General features: G+C 35.0%; 1 protein-coding gene across 32 annotated transcripts in view; it reads left to right on the top strand.

Moving 5' to 3' along the window:
• NRXN1 (neurexin 1) overlaps positions 1–12078 on the top strand; it is a 1113431-nt gene that overhangs the window by 969530 nt on the left and 131823 nt on the right. For 19 of the 32 annotated variants that reach the window (XM_019801698.2, XM_034659114.1, XM_034659111.1 and 16 more), the window contains one exon: positions 11478–11567. The exons of the other annotated variants lie outside the window; for them this stretch is intronic. In XM_019801698.2, the coding sequence (XP_019657257.2) occupies positions 11478–11567 (90 nt within the window). The remainder of the gene's footprint in view (positions 1–11477; positions 11568–12078) is intronic. 32 annotated transcript variants of the gene reach the window in all.

Below are 12078 nucleotides of genomic sequence, written 5' to 3'. Positions count from 1 at the left end.
CGCCAGATCAAAAATTTCAGTCTCTTAAAGATATTTGCAGAGTTAGAAACATTGATCATATCTTGTTTTTCAATGGGTCTAAAATTAATTCCCCTATAAAAACCCACAGACAGCATATGTCAACAAGATGGCCTGATTGTGTCTTCTTGACAGCCCTACCTTTAACTTGGGATCATGGGTCGTTAGCATTGGTGGCCACTTGAGAGGCCATAGAGTCCACTAACCACATTTTACAGATAATGGGATTACCTTGCTTTAGGCCACTCAGTATCCACTTCTGTTCATAGTTTCTGCAGCCCATTTTTAACCACAAGCCTTTTGGGGGAAGAAGAAGAGTTTGAGACATTCTTTTTGAAACACATCTCTTTGAAGCATTAATATACAGATTAAAATATCATTTTGAGACCTCAGCGATAACTAAAGTTTTCCTCTTCTGGGAGCAGCTTTGTCTCTATGCTGCTGCACAGGACAGATGGTGGTCTCCTGAATTTCATTTTATTTTAAGGCAGGTACCTTTGGCTTTTTCTTTTTGTGTGGCCTCCTAAAGTTAATGACCTCCCTTCAGTTGTTCCCATTGGCTTACAGGTAGCCATGCATAAACCTCTGAAAACAGGTTCCAGAGGTTTGACATTGCTTTGGAGAAAATGCAGTGATTTTGACAAAGTATCTATGGGGTTGAGGACACACTTATAATAAATCTAGTTCCTTTATTTGTCTTAGGAGAGAAAAATTGATTTTTGTCAACACCTTTCTGATGTCCAGAGGGGTGAGAAGCAATTTCTGCAATCTCTATATTCCTGGATACATACGTCCTATTAGGCAGCTTAGACCAGACAACAAATAATGACATAACCACAATATATCGCTAGTGTTTACTAAGGGTCTACCTTGTACCACGCAGTGTGCTAAGAAATTTACATGTACTGTATTACAGCAGTTATTCTTACAAATACCTATTGTATAGATAAGAAAACTGAAGTTCAAAAATACTGTGTTCCTGGTCCCCTGTTACAAAGCTAATCACTAGGAAAGCCAGGATGTAGAGCCCATTATCCTTAGCCATTGAGAGTTCTCTTTCCATTTCCACAGTGAGTCTCACCACATGGGCTTACTTGAAAGAAATCATTGCAGAGGGGCGCCTGGGTGGTGCAGTCAGTTAGCATCCAACTTTCGGTTTCAGATCAGGTTGTGATCTTATGGTTGTGAGATTGAGCCCCACATTGGGTTCCACACTCAGCACAGGGTCTGCTTAAGACTCGTTCTCCCTCTGTCCCTCCCCCCTCCCAAATAAATAAATCTTTTTTAAAAAGAGGAAAAATGAACTCATTGCTGATATGCAAAATACATTTTTATTGGGGGTAAGTCATTCTAGGGCTTTAAGTTCAAATCTATAGTATTTGATCTGTCTACAAAATATTAGTTATTTTAAGAGTTTGTACATTTTATAAGACTAAGGAGGACTGGCCATCATCCAGCTGTATCCCAGCCTGCCCTTGGTACTTCCATGTAATCTTATTTCCATGTAATGTTAAATAATTTGTGTGCAGTTGACAAACCCCATTTTTCTAATTGGAAAAAAAAAATCTTCCTGCATTCCAATTACAAGTGAAGGAGAGAGATTGGTCCATTAAAATGAGATTAGGATGCAATAATAATCTGACTTTTCTTTACTAGAGAGTAAGGAACTTTCTCAGTATAATTTCTAGTCCATATCAGACGATAGATGAGACATTTACTTATTTCCTCTTCCTTAGACCAGTCTAAATATTAAGAAGATTAAAAGTCAGGGTTGGTGTGAGAGAGTAGAAAATTGAGCTATACCACATAATACTCTGATTCTCAGAAATCGAGAACTGGGAAAAGAAGGCTTAAATAAACATGTAAGCTCTTATTAGTGTGGATAAGCTTAAATGTTTTGACATGATTTAGAAGGTACTTAAGATTCTCACATCTGGGAAAATGGCAAAATGCCATTTTTAAGGTAATGTGGAGCTGTTCTTACATTTCCTTTTTCTTTTTCTCACCATCGAGTGATATCTATCAGTAGCCCTCTCTGTTTCTGTAGCTGTTAAACCATTCTTCTGTCTTAAATGCTACACAGCTAGCACAAAAGAACTCCTTAGTATGCGTGATAACAGAGTATGACCTTTAATTTATCAGAGCACATTCTGTATTCTGTTATCTGCTTGTCCCTGTTTTATTTCTTGCCACTAGTTTTTGATATGATATTCTAGTCTCTTTGCATTAGGAACTTAACAGTGAGATCCAAAGATCACAAGGGTACCTTTATTTCTGTTGGAACAATATGCAAAATAAAATGTTTGAATGTAAGTAGCATATACAAACAAGTGCTTCTACAAACCGTTGTATAAAGGCATACTAGGTGTCTTAGTGAAGTTCCACATTACAGGGGGGCATGAAGTGAGAAATTTCTTACCTCAGTTAGATGCGCACTAAGCTTCTAACTTCTTCCTCAAAGTACTGTTGAACTCTGCAGTAGACAGCCTGTGGCCTTCATGTCCAGTATCATAGAATTTCACAGGAAGATGTTGTTTAACTGGATGTAAAGGCCTACTGTTTTGTACAAGGAACTGGGATATCTTCGGAAGCATTACTCATGAACAGACTTTGGTCTACCTGAGTGTTCTGTGCTCTCTCCAGATGTTTAAGTTAAGTGGGCTGACTGACGAGGTACCTGAGTTGTGCCACCCTTTCTTTGTATAGCCCTGCATTCAGAAGCTACATTTAACTTATAGAAATGATGCTTTTTTTTTAAGGGAAGGATGGGAGCAAAACTGAAGTATCTATAAACATAGTATCAATATGATATTAAAATTTGAAAAAGATCACCCATAATCCCTCCATCCTAACTCAAATACTTTCATTTTTGCATATTGCCCTCAAATTCTTTCATTATATTTTATTTAATAGTTTTAACATGGTGTGTATTACATGCTTCACATGGCATAAATATTTTAACTGTTTTTATTTATATTTACCATTAGTTTGAGACTAAATATGTTCTACCAGAGAATATATTTATTAAAAAATAGATCTACAGGTATATAGCTTTATGAAATTGAAAAGAATAATCAACCTTTTCGGGATTAATATCCACACTAGAACACATATTTATCTGGTTATGATTTCAATAAAATTTAGGTTGTTTGTGATCTAGGTAAAATCCTTTGTGTTCTGTCACACCTTCTGTGTTTTTGTAGTCCATTGTCCTCTCCGAACTTCTGTGGCAAGTACAGTTCTTATAGTGGTTAATTCTATACTTATGTGAAGTTATCTATTACCCTGAACTTCCATTTAACTTCCTTCATGTTGCCCCTTGATTCCCCAAAGTGTAAGCTCTATAACAATAGGATCTATGGGATATATTGATGTATGCCCAACACAGTACTTTCAGAGTACACTGTCAGTGCTTATGTATTGACTTCATCGAGTCAGATTGCTTTCCTAATGTCTACCTGAGCTATACGAAAGAAACAAGGGATTTAACTATTGGAACTAGAAAAGAAAGGTAAACTCTTTTGGGTACGTCAGATATGTCTAGGAATGGGTGCACATATTGGGTTATTGATGAATGGTTTTAAGCACTGGGTCCCTGGAGATATGTAAAAGGAAAAGCAGAGATAAGAGATGAGCAGGGAAGAAAAAAGGAGGAAATGTGAAGCCCAAGCAGAATTCATTTAACATGTGGTAGAGTCCCATCCCTCTTCCCACAATCCAACAAAATGTGGTGGTCTTCTCACTCATGACTAGGAGGACCCACTGTCCTTTGACAACTTGTCTCTGGAGAGGGTCAGCATCAAAAAAAGCTGTAAACTTGGTAGATTATTATGCTTGGGACTTGTCTTATAGCTAAGGGGTTAAGATAAGGAATGCTTGGAGTATTTTACATCTCAGGTGCCTTGCATGGCAGGGCATCATTGTAAAAGGAAGAAAATGGAATGCTGTTCCTCACTGGGATCTCAACTGTAGTAGATCTTCACTACCTTAATCTATAAAATAGAGGGGATAAAAATGTACTCCTGATAAATCCTAAAGGATTTGGGAAGATTACTGATTTTATGTGCCTAAGAGAAGAATCTTACCCCAAACTTCACAAAACAGAACCTTTAAAAACAAGACCATGGTATTTTCCATTATACAAGAGAGTGCTGTCAGGATTAAAAGGAAGATGTTGGGGCTTTACGTCTCAGGCTGTTTCAGACTTTTTCTTTAAAAAATAACTGTTGCAAGGAGTAGCTTAGGAGTCAAATATACCTGGGTTCAAATGGTTCCTCCATCTATTTTGCATGACAATACCCATAGTTATATCATCTATTTGGGCGTCATTTTTTTTATCTATAAAATAAAAGATATTTATGGTCTGGGATTAATATGAGGACTAAATGAAAGATAACCTATATAATAGGTCAGTAGCACAATAAACATAAAAGCCACTCAATGCATTATTATCCTGTTTTCTGGTATTTTTCTGGTAGTATTTTCTTTAACAACTTTACCTACAGACCTCGTTCATACTTAAAAGGTGGGTTTTCCAAAGTGCATGAAACTTAGCTGTAGGCTTACTAGTTTGTTTAGTCCTATTGTCAGAAAAGAAGCACTTTTAGATGCTGGTGGTATGTGTTTATAATTCCATAAGGTCTAAAAGTCCAGATGACAATCCAAATCCATCACTGCTTCATATTAGCCATGAATCAGGCACACTCTGGAAGACCTATGCCCTCATGACTGAAAGATCTATGATTTCTACCACCTGATTTTTAGAGATCCAATTCTGTGTCATTTTTGCCTTAAAGGACAGACATTTTCCTCACAAGCAATTGTTATATTGATGGACTTTGGAAAATGCTAGTGGGGGAGTCGACAATTCACTTCATTTTCAAGAAATCACTAAAATCAATCTGGAAAAGAATATTCTTGAAAATTATGCATATTTCTGAAGATTTGTTGAGTCTAAGACTATGTGTCTTATGTATGTTTCATTAGAGAGTTGAGGCACTTACAGAAATTTCTCCCTGATCAAATCAACCATCAGCTCTCTCTGCAATTAAAAAAAAAAAAAAAGATTCCCAAGTTGGTATATATCCACCATAGTGGTCCCGACTTCAAGCTACACATCATTGGCTTACCTTTAAGTGGAAAGCATTTTACTTGAAACACTTCCTTGGCCTATGTTTACTCCAATGGCAAAATCATAATTGATGAAAGAGGAGCAAGATTAGGGAGTGATATCTATCTATCTATCTATCTATCTATCTATCTATCTATCTATCATCTATCTATCTATCTATCTATGTCATTAGTGGTACTAACAACTTTACTGATTTTGACTCTTAACAAATACCACAGCCCTAGTGGATTCATTTTCCACTGAGGAATTACTTACCAAGTGGTTACCTTGCGCCCAGCATTGTGCTATGCACAAGGTGTATAACAGTGAACAGAGTACCCAGAGATGCAGAAATTTGCAAAGCAAATAAAATTGCATCTTCAAAAAGAATTTGCTCCGTTAAAGGAATTGAAAGAAGTTCAGAATGACTAGAGTTTAAAGAGTTAGAAAAAAAGTGGTTCAAGATGAAACTGGAGAAGGAGTCAGGAGACAAATAGATGCATATATTGTTATGTATACATTTTAATGATATAGCAAATAATGTAATACCTAGGACAAACATTTTCATTAGAAAGCTTCATTCTTTCACAAGTTTGTTCCTCCAAGCGTCAATGATGTTCAAAATCCACTTATTTGAAGCATTATCAGTTAAGTTAGGTATTACTATTTAGTTTGGTTTGCATAACAATGACACATGTGGCACTTAGTTGGAAATTATGTGATGATGCTGCTTTTAAAAGAAGAGTAATTTTACAAAATTATGTAAAACTTTTGCTCTGTCAATGAAGGCATATCTAAATCATATCAAAATGACATGTTCTCATTTAAAAGCAAAAGGTCTAAAAACAGACTCTTCATCTTCTCTGGAGGTATGTATAGCTTTTCAGAACCCTTTTGTGTTTCCTCTCCCAAAGCTCAAAAGTCAGGAAAATAACTTCAGAAGAAGCAAATATCTTTGTTTTTACTTTCATATTATTTTGGACAAATTTTGGGTTCATAGCAGTGCTTTTCCTTACTTTTCTTCCAAGTACATTACTTTGTTGTATAGAAAACTGCCACTTTTCTTTCCAAGGAGAAATTACACATCAATGGTGAAGATTTATGAAAATGAGAGGAGAAAAACTATGTATTAGCAAAGTTCATATAGCTTTTCTCTACTGACCAATATTCATAAAAATATGATTACAATTTTATTTCTTCTTGTTCTCTGAGTCCCACCATGAAATTTAACTACAAGTCAAGGATTTGAGTTTTATTACTCCTTGCTGCTTACCTTGATTCTTTGAAATTACTCTTGTTTCCTTGAAGTCTACTGGTTCATACAAAATTACTATTCTATAGTGTGACCAAACACTATGGGTTAGGTAAGAGAATGAAACTATCTGGGGTTCAATCAAAATATAGAACGTTGTACTCTACATCTGAATGACCAGATTTTCCTTTTTATTCTTTAGCCCTGGAACTTTGTTTGAAATACCCATTATATTTAGCACTTTATACTTAAATGGCCACTCCAGTGAGAGCTTACTCCTAGACACAGATTCTGGAAGCCTGCCTTTTGTCAAAAATACTGAATCCTGAAATTAATCTAATGTTATGTAGTAAGTACAGTCCAATTAATAATTAATTAATTTAAAAATACTGAATCCTCATACAATTTGAAGGAAAATAAACCTAAGCGCTACATACTCTTTCATTGCTTGGAAATTACTTCAACAGTGATGTGTATGTCGCTGGTGACATTTTCAGTGGAGGTACCAATATACTTAACCCACATAAAATCAACTGGAGGAAAAAGAAAAGAAAAGGAAAACCCCATTCTAGTTTTATTAGTGTGCAGGAAGTATGAGACTAAAGTATGTCTTAACTTATTCAATGAGAAGTTCTGTTATCATAAACCTAATTTATGTGCTCAGTAGATTGCTGTAGTTGATTTGCATGCTTTTTAAAAAGTTGAAATTCTTCTTGGGCTCTTTTAATAATTCCAAAACAAATAGGTGTTTTATAAGTGGGTCATTATTACTTTATGTTTACCTCTGATTTAGGAAACTTGAAAATGAAAATAGCTTCTCCCAAAGATTCACCTTTGGCTGGATTTGAATATTCAGGTGCATTCTACTTGTTTTTTGTTTGTTTGTTTGGTTGGTTGGTTGGTTGGTTGGTTGGTTTGTTGGTTGGTTGATTGGTTTTAAGATTCATTTATTTGTTTTTAGAGAGAAAGCATGCACCCGGGGAAGGACAGAGGGAGAGGGAGAGAGAAACCGTAGCAGACTCCTCGCTGAGCTCAGAGCCCAATGTGGGGCTCAGTCCCGGGACCCTGAGATCATGACCTGAGCTAGAACCAAGAGTCAGTTGCTTAACCAACTGTGCCACCCAGGGGACCCACATTCCACTTGTTTTTAATCTCTCCTGTCCATGTTAGCCTGCTTCCTTTGACCATGCTCAGAAGTACTATGTAATGTTTCTACATCTCAGCATGTTTGGTATTAGATCCCAACCCTTTCCAAAGGAAAGAAAAGGTCATTGGAAATTATATTTATCTTTGACCTTTCCCAATCAAGTTGGTTGTTTTATGTCCTTTATACTACATGGTAAATTTAGATGTATATCCAACTATGGCCAGGATTAAAAATGAGCACAAGCATACCAAATTACTGCTTGTTTTGTAAATAACATATCATTATGAACTTCTAATAAAATAAATTTTGAGCAATTTCTTAAAATAATATACCTCAATAATGACTTTTCATATGAAGCTTGTAAATGAAAATCCTGAGGTGGAGGCAAAATGTAGGCTTATTCCCGGTGAACCTAAAACAGTCTGAACTATTTTATACTCAATAGTAAAAGGGGTTTGGGATTCATCTGTTAAAAGAAATCATCCTTACAGTACTCTATTTAGATGTGTCTTTGTTTGGTAGATAGTGTATTTATATATAATTTTGTCACAAGTCATTAATTTTTTATTCTAGTAGAAGAACAAAGAATTTGGAAACTAAAGTAAACATATATTGAACTGAAATGAGTGCCATCTGATTTCCCATCATCCATTACTCCAACAAAGACTAAAGTCTGTCCTTTGATTTCAAAATCAATCTCTCTTTCAAAAAAAAAAAAAAGGTATCTGAACTAGAAGGCGTCTGATACTCATGGGTGATGGGATTGTATGGTACCATCCATGTGGCTACCTTTTTAAAAAAATATCACATCTTTTTACACCTATCTCTGTTTCCTACTCAATTTTTTCATTGTTGTTGTTGTTAGGTGGCCTCTTTGTTATTCATTGGAAATACGGTGTTTATATTGCTTTAGCGAGTCTCATCAAGGGTCTTTAAAACCTATTGTTGACTTAAATCATTTCAATCAATTATATCAATTGCTCTGTGAGTACCAAAGGTATGAGAGCAAATTGTATGTAACTGTGTATATATTTTTCATGTTTTTATATGCTCTTTTTCTAAGCTATTCAAAAAGAATATACAAAGCCGTCAATTCTCTCCACCAGTCTTACTTAGGACTTTTCTACTTCCCCTACTAATACTAATACTTATTTTGTGGCGTGAGGCAGTTATTATTAAACAAGTAATGAACTGACTGTATGGATGTTCAAGTCAGTAAAGAGATAAAATTATAAATGAACTATGTGATGTTTCCTTTGGAAAGTCAAAGGGAAGCTCGGCTAGATGTGATTTATTCTCTGGGCATAAGTATTTGCTTTCATTTTCTTGTGAACATTGTTAGGTTGTAGGGTGAGATAATGGTTCCATGGAAGCTATCAGAATTAAAAACAAGATTTTCTTCACTACCTCAATCCACAGATATTTCATAGGAGATTATATGGTAGGTGGTGTGCTAGCACTGAGAATACAATAATTAACAGCACACACAGTGGCTGACCTTATAGAACTTCAGAGTTCAGAGGGAAAATATTTATTGAATATGCAATTACAAGGTCAGTGCCTGTTCCAAAGGGCATGTATCAAGTGCTAGGGAAACATGCAGTCAAGTGTCCTAATCTAACTTGGGGACAGCAGGAAAGACCTCCCGAGGAAATAATCCTTCTGCTGAGGAGACTCCATTAATGAGTCATGTTTGGCTAAGGAAAAATGGAAATGGGGTGAGAGTGAGGAAGAGCATTTCAAAAAAAAGGAAGTTACAAGTGCAAAAGCCCAGAGGAAGAAGGAGAGCCTTAGAAAAATTGAAAGAAGTCTTAGGATGGACAGAGGAGAGCAAGGCTGGGGCAGGCATGAGATGAGGAACAGGAGGCAGGAAAGGACCAGATCATGGAAGTACTCATAAGTGTCCTCAGGGGCTTGAGATTTTGTCCTAAAGGCAATGAGAAGGATTATAATACACAAATGGCATGATTAGATATTGTCTGCCCTGTGGAGAATGGGTGCAACTGATCGCAGAGATGACACAGAGAGGTCTGTTAATATGCTGTAGTAGTAATGGGGGAAGAGGTGATTTGGAGCCTAAATTTAGGTGGTGTCTGAGGAAATAATCATTTCTGGTGATGGGAACACTCTAGCATGAACAACTGCATAAGGAACCACCTAATTATAAAGTCATCAAGAGAGTTATAACAGTGTGAACTCATATGAGTGTTGGTGGACAAAGAAGGTAATAGAGCAAAGGGTCTGTGTTTTTGAAAAGCTATTTCCTGTGTGCCTATCAAATTATGCACATAAATGTTTATCACATAAATCAGATAAGAGCCCAAACCACATATTCATCATTCATCTCCCTGCCTTAAAATAACCAATATCATATCTTAGTGTATTTTTTCCAAATATAATTTTTATGCAAGTACACAGAAGAGAACACAAATTGTGCACTCTTTTAAAACAGATAGGCTTGGAATTTAAGCTATTTGTATCCTTGGGGTTTTTTTCATTTTTTTTGTTTTTTAGATTATCAGTATACTAAAACTATCCCTAGTTGACACATGACCATATGTTAGTTTCAGTAATACAACATATTTACATTTTAAATTAAGTAGTAATGCATGAAATATTATTAGTCAAATAGACATTCAAAGGACAAATCAATAAGGTTTAAGGGACAGTTCTCTATTTCTCTGAAAGTATGTGACTAATGGTGGGGTTTTTTTATGGTAAGGTTGGTGTATAGTAAAAACAGTATAAGAAAGTACTTACAAATTATTCTGAGAAAAATTTATATCTATTATCTTTCTGAGCAAAATGCTCCAGTCTTTTCTTGTCAGCTGTGCTACCTTCCAGTATTTCTTCCTCCTCTGAGTTCTCTGAGCTTTTGCCAAAACATCTTAGCTCAAATTCTATGTTAGTTAATTTTCACAGAATAGAAAAACTTCTTGCACTATATACAATTGAGCACTGAGATGGCAGCCTGGCTTCTTCCTAAGTGCTTTAGAGATCAAGTATACATTCCTCTATTTGCAAGCATTATTCAAGGTCAGTTTAAACTGTGTTTCTATCAGATAATGCTTTGTTCAAAGAAACAAGGCTCCCACTTAATTTGAATCTGTGAGTAGGAAACACTGTTTGTGGCTTGTGTTTGTTCCTTACACTGTCATGCCTTCTTTAGAATAGTTTAATAAAAACAGATATTTGAGAATAAAAGAACATACATATAATTTTGTTTCAAATGTGACACACTTCAACATGTTAAGCTTTAAGTGAAACTAAAGGACACTCAAAGTCACTTTTGTCAAAGCCTTTTCCTGTAATAACATATTTGGATGATGCAAGATATATTCCCTTGTGATGTCCAAGTGATTGATAAACCAATTTGTGTGGAATATACAAGAACTATTCAGACTTTGTGGTTTCCTTAAATGAGATGAATAAGAATTTCTATTTTCTGAATAGGACATAAAGTATTCTAGGCCAATTTTAGATGCTTCAGTGTGCCAAAGATGGTATTAAGTTTGGTGTTCATAAATTACTAATCTGGAATAAGAGGTTGAATGTATTTTGAAAACTTAAACCTGTTTCACCTGAACATGTTTAACTAGTTAATAAGAAACATCAAAAAGACAAAACCCTGAGATCAATGGTCATTTTTTTGTAAAGCTATTATATGCTGTTTAAATTGGTTGTTCGGGTCTGTCTATAACATAAGTTTAATAACCTAGCTCAAATGCAGATTTCTAATTTTCAATTAACATAGGAATAATTTTGTTTGCTAAAATAAAATAAATGAATGAATGACAAGTCTGAAACATGAAATGTTCTAGGTAGAACTTTTTAAAATTCCAAATTTCAAAAAATCATGTGGCAACTGTATAGCTCAAGCTTTAAGTATTAACTTTTAACCTTTGACCTTACAGATTTTAACCAATGAAATGTCTCTTTAAACTTTAAAGGAAACAATGATAACGAGCGCCTGGCGATTGCTAGACAGCGAATTCCATATCGACTTGGTCGAGTAGTTGATGAATGGCTACTCGACAAAGGTAAAAAACATTGATTAAAACTTCAAATAAAAAAATAATTTGAACATAACCAAGTAGTACTTCATTGTAACACTAATAAACATAAAAAATAAATTTTCCGTAAAACTAAATTAAAAACAAATTTAAAACAGTAAAATGTAGATAGTAATATTTGCATACCTTGTATAATAATTTCTATACATTTTTAGACGTACCAGCTGTTTAATAATCTTACCCTGTTAACTTAAGGTTAAAGGGACTGTTAAATATAATCCACTAACTCAATCTATGAAGGTACTCACAGCAAGCATTAACCCAAAATGATAAATCATTCATAGATTATATTACATGTTCCAGCCTCTAAATTATTAACTAAAATATATGTAGTTCTGATATATTTATTATGGTCCTGAAAAAAAACAAAACAAAACAAAACAAAACTCTTGGTTTAAACTCTAGGCATCTTAAATAGTGGGCAATATGGATTGCCAGTCAAAATGAAGTCCCTTTAACGTTTGCAACCTTCTAAGAG

The sequence above is a fragment of the Ailuropoda melanoleuca genome, chromosome 4, assembly GCF_002007445.2.
Source record: "Ailuropoda melanoleuca isolate Jingjing chromosome 4, ASM200744v2, whole genome shotgun sequence".
Lineage (NCBI taxonomy): Eukaryota > Metazoa > Chordata > Mammalia > Carnivora > Ursidae > Ailuropoda > Ailuropoda melanoleuca.
The sequence above is the reverse complement of the archived record's forward strand: the minus strand, read 5'-3'. Positions and strand labels throughout refer to the sequence as shown.